The following is a 17,331-nucleotide window of genomic DNA, read 5'->3' as shown; positions in this document are numbered from 1 at the left end:
GTTGTTGTATGGGGATCTTTAGAAGAAACTATAAAATTAAATTCTTAACCCTCATTTCTTTAACAATAGATTCGACCGAAAATAATATGAAGAATTGTTTTACATGACACAAGCTCATTTATCATCGTGTATGACAGGTTAGTGAAAAACTTTGTCATTTTTTGAGCAAAATTTAAAAACAAGTTTTTTCAAGCCTTCACCTTAGTTATAAATTTAAGAACGACTGACCACATTTTCTTATTTAGATAAAGTAGTTATCAGTACATAATAAAACAGACATAATTATTAAAGGTTATTAAAATAATATAATAAAATTAAATATTTGTGATTTATTAGGTACCTATTGTTGTTAAGTACAAAATTAAACGATGCTTATATATTTATGACCATAGCTTAATCTTAAATTTAACTTTTTTATTTTTTATGCAAAGCGGAAACTATAAAAAGCTCGATAAAAACTCTGTAGACTCTAACTTCTTTTTAACTTTTTACTAATCTTTAAGACAAAATTACTTGAACTAAGTATTATATAAATTTCAGACTCTTGCTCCACGCATAAAGACATATTGAAGAGATTATGAAACCAAACAATATCAGACCTCAAAGCAGGTAAGCCTTCTACCCTGTATACGCAAATATTATATCAATAGTGCAACTTTACCACTCCTAACAAATTTTGTATTATAGCGTGTCATATTTGCATGAACATTCCACCGTCTGGAGCTTTGAATAAAAAAATATAAACTTCCCAACGAATATCTAAATACCTTCTCTGATTGCAATTCACTAATTAGTGTCCGCTATGTAAATACGGAAATTTGAATATCCGACTAAATGCTCATCAAATTCCGCTTTCTAGTTGCAAATGAACGCAGACTCATTAAATTAGTCCCCCGATTGCCTGACTTATGGGGAAACAAGATTTATTTGCGTGTAATGTGTCACATCAACATAATATAACGACATGCTATTGACCGTAGTTGAATTTTGTGATGGATAAAGAACTTATAAGAGTTCGTAAAGGCTCTTTAGAAGAATATCTTCTGGGTCTCTTTATAAGAATATCTTACGTTGCACAAACTGCACACACATTTTATGAGAATTACAGTGACGTCACAAATATTACAATGATAGCGTTAACATTTCTTAGTAAATTCTTCAAGAATATTATATTAGCCGAATTGGAGATAGATAACTTTTTAATAAGCTACATTAAAAATAACAAAGATGAGCGAATACTTCCACAAAATGAGCAACATCACTTGACTTAACATATTCTTGAAGAATTAACAAAACAATACAACATAACAAGCACACTTAGACGATATGAATTTACAGATCATTAAAATTGCAATTGTAATTATAATGTAACATATAATTATATTGTGAAACAACAAATCGCTTACCTACATGTTAAGTATAATGTAGTCATTATTTCAATTTTGATAACTAAATCTAGCTGTAATATCAAACAATAATTATGAAATCGCAGTCAAAGCTAACGTTCACAAGCCTATCTGATTTTGGGTTGATCATCCCAAATAATAATTACTGTAGCAAAATAATTACATTCAAACACAAAATACGAAATGATGCACGAACAATGGAACAACACGTACATAAAAATATATAGAACCAAATAAAAAACTACCTCAGCCATGCTGGAAATTTTATTTAACCCGAGTCGAACTCGACTTTATTTATACAATAAAAAGATTTATAACTACTATCTTAAAACTAATGTTAAGTACCTATTTGCGAATAAAAATCAATTATTTGGAATATTCATCATATTTTATATGATAACGTTTCAATGCTTTTAGAATTTTTACCAAACCGTAGATATATTATAACCTCGATTTTTATGTTAAGTTGATACCATCAAATTTCAGGTTGTTTTCAGCCAATTCAATATAACGTTTGATGAAAATTCTAAGCAAAACTTTTCTGCTCAACACACACGCTTATAAATTTTAGAAATTGATTAGGAAAGGTCAATAGTTAATATAAGTCATACGTGCGAACATAGTTTCTTAAATATGTGCAATTATGTTGTAATAACAATCTTAGGATAAAAATACTTTATTACCAAGAATTACGAATATAGCTTTATAAGGGGTCACAATCTTTTGAAAAACTGTTAGATACAATATTGATATTGTCTTAAAAATAATATATAAAATGGTTATTTAAGTACATTCGCATTTAAGCCTTCTACACTGTAATCAAAATGGATACCCTAGACCCCTCACTGGCTACTATTAAATATATCCATGGTAATAATTAGTCAAATAAACAGATCGTTTCGTTCAATTAATTTCCTGGCAAAATTCCGAAATCTAAAACATTCATCAGAACGTTACACACAAATAACATCTACATGATTCATTTATTGCTCTTAGAATACACGTATATATAATATAAAACGCTTTAATATTATAAAAGTTTACCTCTGTAGACACTTCTTATTTTTTTTTTCTTAATAATCTCTACGAAAAACTATTAAACAACTAAGTATGTGATAATTTTAAGTATTTATTCTAGTCGTGATGCATTATTGACACGAATGGTAAATACATTGTAAAGAAACAACGATCAAAACTTAACAACACAATCTCCAATCAGAGATATAATTAGTGATGTTAGCAAACATTTACCAATAAAATGCTAATTGATTCAAGTTTGTGATGTATGAATAGTAGCCGCCTCTCCACAACTCGTAATTCAACTATCACGCGGTTTGATTGCATTCGTGCTGACTTTATCATCGGATGAACTAAATTCAACACATTATTACATTAATGAATATCACATTTACTCGACGTGTGAAAATTCCAAAGCGATACGGAATCTATAACATCCGTTTTCGACCATTATCATTTTAAAATATAGCATTCCATGGCATTTAAAGACTGCATGGTAGAAAACGTTTGCAAAAATTCTTTACAAATTGAGATTAAAATCCGCTCACTAATCTATAAAAAGTTTGAATACAAGGCTCAAAGAACACATTTAAGTATGTAATAACTATATCAAAAGTCTATTGAAGTAAAAATTTAAAAACGTTCATTATCATCACTACAATTTGGACTTGTGTCTATGATTCTCACGGTTTTACCACCGAATCTGACGACCGGTTCTCAGAACTTGTGACTAGCGGCGGCGGGTTGTTCCGGGGGTGTGACGTTCATGCCCATATTGTCGTAGGAGAAATCGAGCGTGGTGTCTTCAGCGGGGTGCCTGTTGCTGACGGCTGTGCTGATCGTCTTTGGCGTGGTGGCTCCCAGACTCTTGTCCGTTTGCGTCCTCGTGTCTAAATCTCGTACGTTCAGCCGCTTCGGCGGTTCGGGGTTTCGTATCTCTAGCTTCAATTCGGGCTTCGGTTTCGGCATCTCGGCGTGCGGGTTGTGATGTGTAAGATCCGTCGGATACTGCTTTACGCGATTCTGAAAATGGTACGATAATGTTTTCAATAAATTTGTCTAATAATGAACATTATAGTTTATTGATTGGGTAAAAGTCATTTAGACTAAATGGAAATGAATACTTCGTATCGAAGTTTCACCTACACCTTAAAGTTTTCACATACCTACCTAACTCGTCACAGAAAATCAGTTCTAGAGTAATAGCATACTGTACGGTGCTTCGTTAATGCATTTCGCACAATGAGTTAACCCCGTAAACTTAAAGAATGTAATGACGATTCAAAAGTGCTTCTGGAAAAAGTCTAATTGAATAAATAAATGTTTGAGTTTGAAACCTTCCTCATCCTACTCTCAAGTAATTATACTGGATACTTCATTGCTTTGTTAGTTACGCGTCAATTGTTTTCTCGTCTCTTAAAGGAGTACCTATATAAATTTTTATAGACCCTCGTTTAGGCCTTATTTTTATTATATATCTAACTATCAGCACGCGGCTTCGTCAGCGTAGTCAAGGACCCGCATAGGTCCCGTTCCCGTTATATTTTTTCAGGCCTCAAGCTGTCTCTGTCCGAAATTTCATACAAATCGGTTCAGCAGTTTTTGCGTGAAGGAGTAACAAACAACCTTTCACATTTATAACATTAGTAGGATAACCATAGGCATCTCACCTTAGATGGTTGAAGTTTCTGCTTGATGTACCTCCAAGACAGCCGGCCTCGACAAATGATGATCAGCACAAGTAGAAGAATCGCGAGGGCCACACCGCTGACTATCAGCGCTGTTTGTGCTTGACGCTGCACACCTTATAACGTATAAAGAAATAAATATTTTCGTTTATGTAGCGAAAAATTCGCATTGACTCGCACACAATTCTAAAATAAGTAACAACTTTTAAAATTCGCTCCAGCACTTAATTTCTAATAAGAACCATTGCGTTTGCATTTGAAAAAAGGAATAGAAGAAAAATAAAAAAGAATCGAGTTGGCCCAAAAAGTTTTAAAAATGTAACTGAATAACCTGAACAATCGTTCATAGGTACGTAATGGTGTAAAATTTACATAGATAAATACAGCAAATTATATAGAGGAGGGCGAGCGAAAAAACAAATAGAGTAACTTGCACTTCAGCAAAGCAAATCGGTGTCAATTGTTCTCTCAACTTAGAAACGTCGTCAAGAAAATAGCAGATATTTACCAAAAGTTAGTCGTTCCATTTTTTAAACAATGGCCATGTAATGCAGATATTATAGTGTTGTTGAAAAACTGCACGTCGTTCATTATGATTTATGATTCCCTTACTCACCAAGCCATTCAATAGATAATGTACTCGTATTAAGCTAATTAACAATACCAATAACAGTACTTTAGAATTCAAAATCGCTTGAGCGTAATTGCAGATAATAATAAATAAAGTTTCGCTAAATTAATACAGGATTTCGCAAAAAGCAAATTTTGTATCATAAACATATTACATTAAATATTATTCACATAACTACCTAATATCTCTCACAGAACTATCTCTACACATAAATGTGACACGCAATATTCGATGATTTTACCCAGGGGTTTACATTTTGCAAATAACTAACATACGTTTTGGTAAATTAATTCCAGAACTGGTATGTACAAAGGCCCTCGAATGACACTATTGATTAATAATATCTTAACCAAGTGTTTACGGCGAAATTTTAATTTGGTAGCAATTTTCGTAACAATGTCATCCGTTAATTCAAAATTACTTCGAAACATTACAGCGTCCATCAAATATTGAATTTTATAACAGTTTACCTGAATTTCATGCATCATTATTAAAATAATTGATACTGTACTGCACGCAAATTAATACGATGTCAAAATTCGCTTGCGTTTATAAATTCATTAAGCACTTACTGTTAATGTCGGAGGGTGGGGACATCGTTTCCGATCGTCGCATGTAGCGCAAATCCAGAAGGTATCCTGGAAAAAAAAACCAATGAATCCTTTACTATTTACACAACGTTCCCTACAGGCTACAGCTCTATAAATACCGTCCAACTTTTTAATATCGCCTGGTAAAATTTACAGATAAAAGCAACCTGTACTTTCGTAGGTATGTACACAAATGTTTTAATAACAATTCAAGCGTTTTTCAATACCGTGTGTTTATTACAAAATGCAAGAGCGTATCGTATTTATGGTTCCGCACGAATTCCACGGTTAAATTATTAAAGGACCGCAAAGCGGAGAGATTTCTTTGCTCGGACATTAATATTATCTTGTCGGTTCTGTTTGCATGGTAAAAACGCTGGTCGCTAGATTTTCTAGCATAATTCCGATTGGATACTCTGTTGAAGCTTGTATTAATAGCTGGAGTTTGCAACGGTTGTAATATAAATAAAGGGAGAAATTTCCAGTTAGCAAAGGGATTCAAAAACGTCTATCGAAAAGGAAATCTATGCTGCAGTGTATGTGCAGAGGAATGTTGGAACTTGCGCAATTTATAAACAAGAATGGTGTTGCATTTGTTTTGTTGCGCACACGAGCGTAGGGACTGTGTGTGTGTGGGTGCGGACCTGTCGGCAACAGAGCATGACGCTAACAGGTATTGTTGCACCCTCACCAATGATCCCGCGTTTCTGATGTTACCTCGCCCGTCGCGTCGCCTCGCTTGTGTAGCGGTTTTTATCTTTCGTGTTTGATGTAATGAGATCCTTGAGCATCTTTAGTTTATGATTCTGGTGATAGTGATTGGAAAATATTTCAAGTTTAGTTTTTATAATTTTTTTCCAATTTAGCCAATTATTGTTTATCGAAACTTAAAAATAAAATTCTATATAACCTACCTACGGAATAATTTGTTTTTGTAAATGGGAATAGAAAAATATTATAACAGAATTGAATGTACAAAAAGTTACTTGTTAGGGCGTCGATATAATTGCTCATATAAAATTCTAAGTAATTTTCTCAGAATACTTTTCCAGGGAAATAAAAATCATTTTTTATTATATGAAATAAATAACTTCATTTGTAAAGAGTTAACCTTCAGACTCGATGTGAAAATGATCTTGCTTGGGATGTTTGACCTGAAATGCATTCTTTTGCCCAGGAGAGAACAGGATGCATATATGATTAGAGCAGGATAAAGATAATGTAGGCGGTTTGTGGTCACGAAACCAGTTACTGATAAAGGCCGTGCGTGAAAATCGACTCTACTATCTACGCGATAGAGTGTGATATCGCGTGTTAAATTAAAGAAGGCCTCCACCACAATATAATAATATGTAGATAAATATTAGTCATCATTTTAACTACTCATCTGAATATTTTGAGGATTTCCTTTTCGTGGAAAGCTATTAACAATTCTTTGATAAAAATAATATTAATAAGATTATCTATTTAATAAGAAATCACTACGAGATACATATTACAAACCATAATTAATTTACTATTACGTGAATTTTTAAATTTTTTTTTTGTTGAAAAACCATGTGGCAACTGAAGCTAATAATATGAATATTAAATACCTATAGCAAATCAATATAACGATAATATTACTTTCCAATTTGATTTTCATTTCACATTACGCATAATATTGCCATTACAGGAAAAAAACTTATTCAATCTCGTTTTAATATTCTTATATTGGAATTTAATAAATTACTAAGTTCCAATGACATCATAATTAAAAAGACTGCACTTTTCAGTCTTTAATAAAGTTACGAATGGAAAGCTAGTTGAATAAAACCAAAATGTTTATAATGGAATATAAGATTTTTAATGAAAATTATGTAGTCTAGGAGATCTAGTCTAGCTGTCTTTCCATGCAACATAGGCAAATTATTAAAAATAAAAATGCGTACAACCCACAACCGCCCGGAGCCGCATACTTTGTTAACTCTAATGAACCTTTCAACTCTTAAGCACGCTTTACAAGTCTTCTTAGTTTTATAATACAAAAGTTTTCAATATTATACCTACACCAGTATGCTACCACGACCTTTGCATTAACACGGATAATCATACCTTTAAAAGGGATAGATAATAATACCCTTCTGATGGTAATATGCAAGACGAAACAATAAATTGTATTTTATATAATATATTCGTGTTTAAACTAAACCTGCTCTATCACATCCTTTTTCCAAAATATAATTTCTAATTTGATATCAAACAATAATTTAACCTAACTTGCATGATACATATTTTTATCGATAAATAGAAAACTAGGACAAAATAACGTATACAATGAAACATGAACGATATAGGACAATTCGTGACATAGAGGCTACCTAATAACTTCAAACAGCCATCTAAAGAAACGAACCTTGACACTCCTTAATACACAGCCCATTGTCGAAGTTATGGTGCGTCTTGTTGCACACCACGTCACAGGGAGCGCATCTATTGGTCTCCGGAGAGCAGTATTCCTCAAGCTGACACGTCAGCTGTCCGCAGCGGATCCCGTCAAGCGTGAGCTGGGCTGAAGCGCCAGCCACAGCTAGCAGGCAGGCTAGACGCGACATGGTCCTGGAAGAATGTGTTTGTTAATATTTGTTTTAACAGATACAATCCACGCTTAATAATAGTTGGTTATTGGTATGCATATATAGTAAATTAACAGATTCACAAAGTCCACACTCTCTGTACTTAGTAATTAACGAGACAAATTTTGATGTGGATGCTACTTAAGTTAAGCTAGAACGTGGACAGTACGTCTACTTAAAAAAACTTTAAAGAGAACTCTACTACTCAATATGTTTAAAAATTGAAAACTATTTTTTATTTTATTTGATGGAATCTTTCTGCAAAACGATTTGACATGTTTTGACGATGAGTGGAGAGTTGAGATTTTGCTTGCTCTACCAAACTTACGATCGGATCATTTAAAAAGGTAAAAGATAATTTTAATACAGTTCGACTGTTATCACATTAGTTAATTAATTTATTCATATAAGAAGTTTCCTATATTGGAATAGAAGTAATTCATGTGTATAATTAGTATACACTGAATCATATTCATTATAATTTGTGGTTAAGCCATCAAAAAGGTTTATAAATAAACTAGCTTTCCGCCCGCGGCATCGCCCGCGCAGTCAAAGAAAAACCCGCATAGTTCCCGTATTCGTGGGATTTCCGGGATAAAACCTATCCTATGTCCTTTCTCGGGAATCAAAATATCTCTATACCAAATTTCATGCAAATTGGTTCAGTAGTTAAGGCGTGATTGAGTAACAGACAGACAGACAGAGCTATTTTCGCATTTATAATATTAGTATGGATATGGGACACAAATTCAATTGTTAACTCGAATTTTCACAAAATGATAGCCAGTCAAATATTTACCGATACGCGCTACGCATTAACGTTAAGCATTCCTTTAACTAAAACCCGTTTTACTTACGATGATGTAATATATTTATACTAAAGGCATGCTATAGGCTAACGAAGGAGTATTCAGTTCAAGGCAAATTTAAAACATCATTAACATGATTTAACAGCATAATTGAGCTTAAACTAATTATAAAAAACACCAATCAATAAATAAAAGCATAATATTCATCTATACCGTACGTAGTAAATCATTTTCATAAAAGGAAGATAACTAATTCAAAACTGTAAAGCTCCGATTCAAAATTCTCACGTAATAAAATATGAAAGTGAAGGATCCCAAATGCAGTGAGCAGCAGCCTACACCTTTTTAATCTGTCATATTATTCCATAGTCGGGAAACATCGTGTATCTTGTTTGAGTTACCGCCATATGTCACTGAGTAGACACAGTTAAGTAAGCATGAGTCATCCCGCAGGTAGAATAGCGACAGGTTCATATTTGTGTTCCAACAAAAGGGTCCCGAAACCTTTTCAATTGTTACCTTACGCGGCCGATATTTTTTCGTAACTTTTTTCTACGCAAAAACCACAGGTCCAGTAAAAACTGCTACACATTATTTACATTTATTAATATAATGGCGTTTCATAACCGCTTTGAAAGCAATAGCTAATAATTCTTTCATTTGAAAACGGTTTGAATTCTTAATGAGATGAGTCATAGCAATACATTACGCTGGTGCCTCTTAATGTGTTTGTAACAAAATGTTCTATGATTAATCGTTAAACCAGTTGATATTATTTGACACTAGTAAAAAATAATAACTACTTAATTAAATACTTTACAGTTTTTGACATGTTTAGCAATAATGATAAGTTATCGATCAACCTGTTTTTCGGTCCCTAAGTACGTTACAGGAACCTTAGCGGTATCAATTATGAGGTATTAAATATTATTAAGTTCACATATTTTCAATATAACTATAATATTAAATAGTAATCAAAAATTTATAATTAACTAAAAAACCTCGGTCTAACAAAAGGTCCTACGACGTAGTAACTAGTACGCACTTGCGTGGAAGTCCAGATATAAAATGCTATGAATTCACTCACCTATTCCTTAAAATGATAATGGCACTTATAAAACAAATAACACTTAACACAAATTCAAGGAGGGAACATTGGTTCGAGGTAAACAGCCTTTTTAGTCATGATTGTAAGTAAGAGCATAGTGTTTGGGCTAGTGTTATAGTTTCTTTTGCGGTTGCTAGGCAACCAGGGAATGGACTTTACGATAACTTAACCTCATGAACATTTATCGCAAAAACTACGATTTTATCATTACCTATCTAATATGAATATGAAAGAATCCTGAAAATATAATATTTTAAATCTAGTATTACTTACTTACTACTTAATTGAAATTTGTGAGCAATATTACAGTTGAAAATTGCATAATGACTTTTTTACACTAAATATCGTTAAAAACCGTTAAAATACCGAAGTGGTGTTTGATCCAGCCACATAATATATTTTTATCTCATAAAATACAACATGTTCTCGATCCATTTATGTTCATAGCTGCCAAGGTATGTAAGTTGTAATCTGACGTAATCAAATGTTTATCATTTTTTTCTAAACGTGACAAGACAATGACGAAGCGCAGTGGATGATTACCTTGAGATCAAGGCGTATAACACGTATGCCAAATGCCAATATAGCATTACCTAATACATTACTAGATACTTTTAGATACCTACATGTATTATGAGCCCTCTTCACAATGGACAACGTTGGCCCAACAATTAATGATCGTTGATGTTTGCCGGCCATTACATTACAGCGATTATGAATAAACATGGCCCTCCTATACTATTGTGATTGGCTCTACTCGCATAAGGCTGCCCATTGTGAAGAGGGCCCATTAAATATGAAAGGACAAAATATAGAGATCCAATTATATATCTCTTTTTTTTAGAAAAATAAGTATCAACGTGGTATTGAACCTAGGACTCTACGTACGGATCTGGTTCCAACTGCTATTTCATAGGCTATTTTATAATGTTTTTCGTGATTTAGAAAACTCAAGATTATTTGTAGAGTGACCAAAAAAGCCAATGCTTATATAATGTGCATTTAACGATTTCACATATCACGTAAAAGTGTGATACCTAATATACTATTGTATATTTTAACACAATCTACAAAATGCATAAAGTTATAAGACGAAAGTCGTCTTCTAATAGAGAGTTTTACCATGAATGTCCATTAACGGGACTTATGTGTAAATTATAAAAGGCTCTTCATATAATATTCCGGGCTTTGTAACCCTTACATTTTGTGCACTATGAAATAATAATTCCCGTCGAACATCAATGGTATTAAGCGAAGTGAACTTTCCTCCATAATTGTCGGTTTTGCCATCCAAGTATTTAATCTTCTTACGTGTCGCAGGTACAGACCCGAATGGCAACTAGTGGTATTAAATTAATAACTGAACGCTGCTTCTCGAGGAAATTTCAGTATTCGCCTCAAATTATACATTTTGATGCCAATTAATTAGTGTAATATGGGCTTCATGCCGTGTTTTAATAAAGTACTCTTATAATAGGCTACGAAAACACATCTAGCTGAATACGTTACATTATTATTGTGCCGAATTTTCCAATAACATATTTGATGGGGAAACAATGATACTAATCACGGATTCTACGAACGGAATGTTACATGCGAGCATAAACTGATTTCGGTGCATTTCAGTGAGGTCAATGGAAACACGGCACACATTTGAAAGAGCGAATCAAAGCTGCGGAATATGACCACCTATTGCTTCATACTTACGTGTTCCGAATATGGGAGGGAGCATCCCGGCTGTATAATTTAATTGGCAGGCTCTTGATTTTCAAAACTATGCAAATTCGTGTGTAATAGCTGCATATTGAGGACGATTGGTATGGAATATATCGCTGTGGTATGAAGATTGGTGCATAATAGCATGATTTAACTATTGTTCGTTATTAGTCTGCTTAAAATGGAATATTTGGAAATGGAGATATTGGTGGTGAGGTGTTTGTGTCGAATAATGTATTGGGATGGTTGTACCATTAAATAAAGATGAACCCGAATAACTCTTTCTTTTGCAAGGAACTATACGCGATACTTTCTGTAAATAAAACTATTAAGAGAGTATCTACACAACAAGCTCTACTAAAATGAAAGCAACTGAAAAATGTGTTGGTGAGAAAAAGACGAAAAAGAAATTGACACGAAAGTCCGACACTCGCTAATTTATTAAGTACCTTTACCAACACCAAATATTGAAGCCTTGTGCTAAAAAGAACAGTTACTATAAGTGTAACCAAAAACAATCGAAAACGAAGTGCTAGAATGAACCTTAACTCCATGTGCGATGTGTCAATTTTCTCTAGTTCCTCACTAAAGCACTGATGACACACAAAAGCAGCCAATGCTAGACGTTCTGAATGACAGTCACATATTTATTGTTTTCCTTTCATTAGTATGCAAGCGAGGCTCTGACGGTCTTAAGGCTCTATGTCACCCTCTTCATACCGCGCTCATAATGTTACCTCCTGGCAAGGCTTGTGCAAGAATTTGTTTTCGAACGCGAGCATTTGAAATGCTGATTTTAAAGCTAAGTATGTCAGTACCTAAAATGGATAGTGGTAAAAAGGATTATTCATAACAGTTCGGGATAAGTTTGTTAATTTCGTATACAGTATGCGTATGCATATTAATTTAAGGAGTTAAAAAAGATTTGAATTAAAAGTCTATGTACTGTATGTAGTTACAGGTTTTGTCATCGACTAATACAATAACTCCCTGGATGTAAGTAGGATATTCTGATTCATTTTTAAGCCGCAGTACATAATATATATCTAATATTCGGAGAATATAAATCCTTGTATAGGTACTATGCACAGCAGCAGTCCCAATATTTACTCTACGTGGTGTCACCCGAGTCCCGACTTTAATGTTACATTATTCGAAAATAGTATACTACGTTTGATGAAATTTCGTGTAGCTATGTGAGAGCCCGTAGTCCGGATGCAATTGGAATACACTATTCTGGTCCGGATATTACGAGCCGAGCCGAAGTGCCTCAAACACTGTTTGCTCTGCCTACCTGCTAACGGAATTGCCAGATATACACAAACTTTAGTGTTTATCAATTGATCACAATCGCTTGTTGTTTTACTCGAAACAGGAAGCTTTTCAATTCCCACAGCCGTTTGTACTGCGGCATTTTTTAAAGACCGTTACATCGAAGAAAAACGCCCCGTGAATTGTGATTCCGCTTCGCTTCAGCAAAATTTGAAAATTCGGGGTTATAATTTATCACAGATATTCATAAAACTTTGACGTGATTAATTTGCCCAAAATTCAATTAGTGTGAAAGTTCCCTTTCTACTTAAACTACCTAAGTTTCCATAATCCTTTTAAAGATTACCGCAATTAATACCGCAATTAATCGAAATCTAGACTTAGGCATAGGGTGAAAATGTTTACTTACAGTTTTCCGTAGGTTCATTTTAGTAAGTAGTTTTTATAGAAAAAATAGCCTATAAGAATACCTCATTTCATTCATGTTATTACATGATATACCACGAATAGATTTTTAGAAGAATTAGAATTAGAAGAATGGCGAAAGCGGATTTACTTCCCACATATTATCTGCTCTGTCCATCACGACTTAACAATCTCTTTACAGTGAACACAATGAAAATCAGTGGATAACCTTTATCAGAAGTTGAGCAGTCGTCCACTTACACAGTAAGAGATGAGCTGACCCTGTGACCTCGTTAGCAACCCTTTGTTATTAACTAAAAGTCACTATCAAGTTAAGCTCCACATTTCTAAGACCTTAACCGAAAGCGTATATGAAAATGTAAAATGTGGACCTAGACTAGACCTAATATGCACTATTATTGCGAATATTATAATGTAACACTCGATAATTGCCAGTTTCTCTAGAAGTCTTTGTCGTGATTATGTCTCTACAAATGGTGCTTGTAATATTTTAAACTAGTACCTAGTAGAGTTACATACGTGCATTCTAAATTATTTAAAAGTTATTTAACATTACGTACGTAGAATAATACTATAAATGAAATAGGATATTATATTACATATGCCTTCTACAGCACATAGAATCAAAAGAATGTGTGTTTTTGTAAGAAATTGGCATTCCTATTTTTAAAGACCTTGTGTAATATCTAAATTAATTTAAGAAATAACACAATTGACAAGGTAAGGCTTGGTTGCAGACCTTTCATTTAGGTGTTTAGGATTCATGTCTTTACTCCACTGTCCGGATATTGCCCTGCCAGTCGCAAACATCTCCGTGTTTGCCTTGTTACTTAATTAAAGGAATGTCATAGGGCACAATACACTCAATCGAGATTACACAGCTGTAATAAAAAGGCTTCACAGAATTTGGTACCTTATCTATGAGAGTTTTACTATTGCTCGATACTAATTATAAACACACTAGCTAAGATGTTTTATATTTACTCTTCTATGTTTATAATAAAAAAAATTGTGATGCTATGATATAAATGAGCTTCACAGCAAATTCATCATTTCCTGTCAGTTATTGAAATTAAAACAAACGCAGTCGAGTGTTGCGTCCTCTAAACATCTAACCATAAAAAAGAACTAACAACTAGACGTTGTAATTATATTTATTACTATTTTCTTCAGTCAAGACCTTGAACGTGATAATTATGATGTAACTAAGGCAATAGGTACCAAATTATGAGATGTAAATACACGGTGTTAGTAGGTAGGTTCCATTATAGTGTCTAGTTCATGTAACTTGTCAAGTGTTATGTATCAACGATAAGGCGAAGTTTCACACTGCCAACGCGTCGGGTGTTTACAGACAGTCCTTATCATGTCATTAAAAACCATCTGTCATTAAACTAACAGGTACCTAGTCGGCTAATTGCTACACATGTCGCCTTCAGATCGTCGAGTTTATACATTCAGAGAAATCATTCGTGTGTCTTGGTTCATTGGAGATGTCTACAGTTCCACACTTCATTAATTAGCTTTTTAGTTCTTCGCTGTAGGTGTAGTTCGACTTTACAAGTCTATGACGGTAGTAAATTGAGAACGAAATTAATGTGATGAAAGGCAGTTATTTTGAAGAAAATTTCAATGCAATAATGTACAGAAGTATAACATACAAAATAAACTTTATCCATGGTGAAGTAGTAAAAAGTTGATGAACGTGAATAAAAAAATGAATCATTTACACTTAGTTAATGATAACGATAATTATTATGACTAACTTTCTAATAAACCGTATAAAGGTAATATAATCGATTACTAAAACGGTTCCCTAGAAGTGATTTTTGAAAGAGGAAAATGGCTACCTAAGTAATTCAATTTATTGAATATTTTTTCATCTTAGTTTTAAGTTTTATTTCTCTCTCTTCCTAGTGAAATTTAATAAAATAAATAATTAGTTCAAAGAGAAATGCAAGGCAGTATTATAATAATTTATATTGATATAAAATTGCATTTAGACGTGTTTTAATATCATATTATATATCAAATTTACCCTGTACATGGGATATGAAAAATAAATCCCCAATCCAAATGTTTGCATTGTTTAAATATTTCACAGATTTCCATACATTTCGTAACTTGTTTACAGTAGCTAAATGATAAGGGTAGTTTTAATAAATTTAAAACATAAAATCCCTTTGCAATAAACAACGCTTATCAGGTTTCCGTGAACTGAAAGATGATATGAAAAATAAGGTCTGGAAAAATAATATTCTTAGAATTTGCATTAAACAGGTAGGCGTCTAGGAAAATGTTCTCAAAGTAAACCATGCAAATTATAAAGGAATCTTCTGCCTGTTTACGATTCATTTTTCTTCATAGGTAAATGCATTTCATATTTTATGAAGCCGTTCCTAGGAATGCTCATCTTTCAAAGGACACACTATTTATAATATTGTTTGATGTTCGGAAAATAGGAGTGCATACTTATCTATTTTTCTACATGAATTAAATTGCCTTTGCATTGCGTTTAATTATATTTTATCGTTTAAAGGCACTTTAAATTATACTTTCTGCTAATTTGGTTCGTAACCGGTTTTCGTAAACACTATGTTGATTCATAGCTTATAGGTAAAAGCCAGAAAATGGTCTCCTTGATTTGAAGTCTAGTGCGTTTTTTACTCTTACCTATATCCTTGTCATAGAAACCTTAAGAGACAGCGTGAGAATTTTAAATAATATATTTCGTCTTTGTTCTATCAGATTGGGATAAAGCCGTTTTAACTGTAGTTTAGTTCGCTAAGTAGGGAACACTAAATACCGCAAACGTTGACAATGCCCCCGGCGCTTAAACCCCTCTCTATTATGCACCTTTGTCCTTTCTTTCTTTTATTTGTAATTGCTATACTATAAATAAACAATGCCTTTTCTTTGAAGTCAATTGTTACAGTAATAAAGTGTGGCGCTTGTAGATTATTTTTTTATATTAAAGCTACGATTAGTCATAGGAAAAATATGCAGGGAAAAACTGTTAGATCACGGTACGTGACCAAACCACGTGATATCGTGATCTTAGAAATAATGTCGAGATAAGTTTAAAATTATAGCTAAAACAATTCAATAATGTAAATCTGCTTCACAATATATAAGTCGCAGTTGCAATTCTCGCTTTCTAAAACAAGTGACTCTTGTATAGATAGATATAATTATGACGCGATAAGAAATAAGGTTTCGTTGGCGCATAGCTCATGAAAAAAATACAATTTAAGTTAATAATAATGAATCTAACAACTTACGTTACTGGGTTGTCATTTCGTCCTACGTATTGTAAACACACACAAGGCACTTTCTAAAAAATGGCAACTGATTCAAAGCCTTCACAGGCTCGACGGCTAATCGCGAAGGTGGGAGACGGAATGTGACTCTTGCGCAGGTCGGCAGGTAGCGCTGACTCGGTGTTGGTGCCGCCTATGTGTGCGTGAATGTTGCTACAATGTACATAATTGCTGATAGCTTCAATGTGTGCGTGCCGATGGAACGACACGTACAGACGTACCTACACAAAATGAAGTTTTAATTTAAGTTTAGAGTGATAAAAAGGAATTTAATCAAAAATTCTATCTATACCTACCTAAAATTTTTATAAAAACCTTTCCTGAAATTCAATTAAAGGTTTAAAAACATTGGTAGAGTATGATGTACTAAGATATACCTCCCTATATTATCAACATTATCTAGTAGTTATCTACCTACTAATTCATTTTGTGTTTTTTTTAACATTAGAAAAAAAATGAATTAATAATTAATAGCTAGTACAAATGTGAAATCCACTATTAAGTTTACGTTATTATTATTTAGTTTTTAATTTTATTTAAATTCTAATGTGAGATGAATCCCATAGTTACCTTAGTTCACTCTACCAAACTGTTTCAGTCAACTAAAAACTATTTCGCCTAAGTTATATAAACAAATTGTTTGTTACATGAATAGGTACATCTATATTTATTAGATACTAGCGGTCCGCCCCGGCTTCGCCCGTGGTACATATCTACGTTTTCTCTACATAAA

General features: G+C 33.2%; 1 protein-coding gene across 1 annotated transcript; it reads right to left on the bottom strand.

Moving 5' to 3' along the window:
- Nucleotides 1-1,865: 1,865 nt before the first annotated feature.
- On the bottom strand, nt 1,866-16,715 carry grnd (grindelwald). Its single transcript, XM_089698297.1, has 5 exons — nt 16,560-16,715; nt 7,728-7,930; nt 5,315-5,380; nt 4,094-4,227; nt 1,866-3,446 (listed from the first exon to the last, which is right to left on the bottom strand). The coding sequence occupies exons 2-5, from the start codon at nt 7,924-7,926 to the stop codon at nt 3,141-3,143; spliced, it is 705 nt and encodes a 234-aa protein (XP_089554423.1). The 5' UTR covers nt 7,927-7,930; nt 16,560-16,715; the 3' UTR covers nt 1,866-3,140.
- Nucleotides 16,716-17,331: the final 616 nt, after the last annotated feature.

This window comes from Colias philodice, chromosome 1 (genome assembly GCF_061535455.1).
Source record: "Colias philodice isolate Cphi_HAF_F1 chromosome 1, ilColPhil1 Martin Lab GWU primary, whole genome shotgun sequence".
NCBI lineage: Eukaryota > Metazoa > Arthropoda > Insecta > Lepidoptera > Pieridae > Colias > Colias philodice.
The sequence above is the reverse complement of the archived record's forward strand: the minus strand, read 5'-3'. Positions and strand labels throughout refer to the sequence as shown.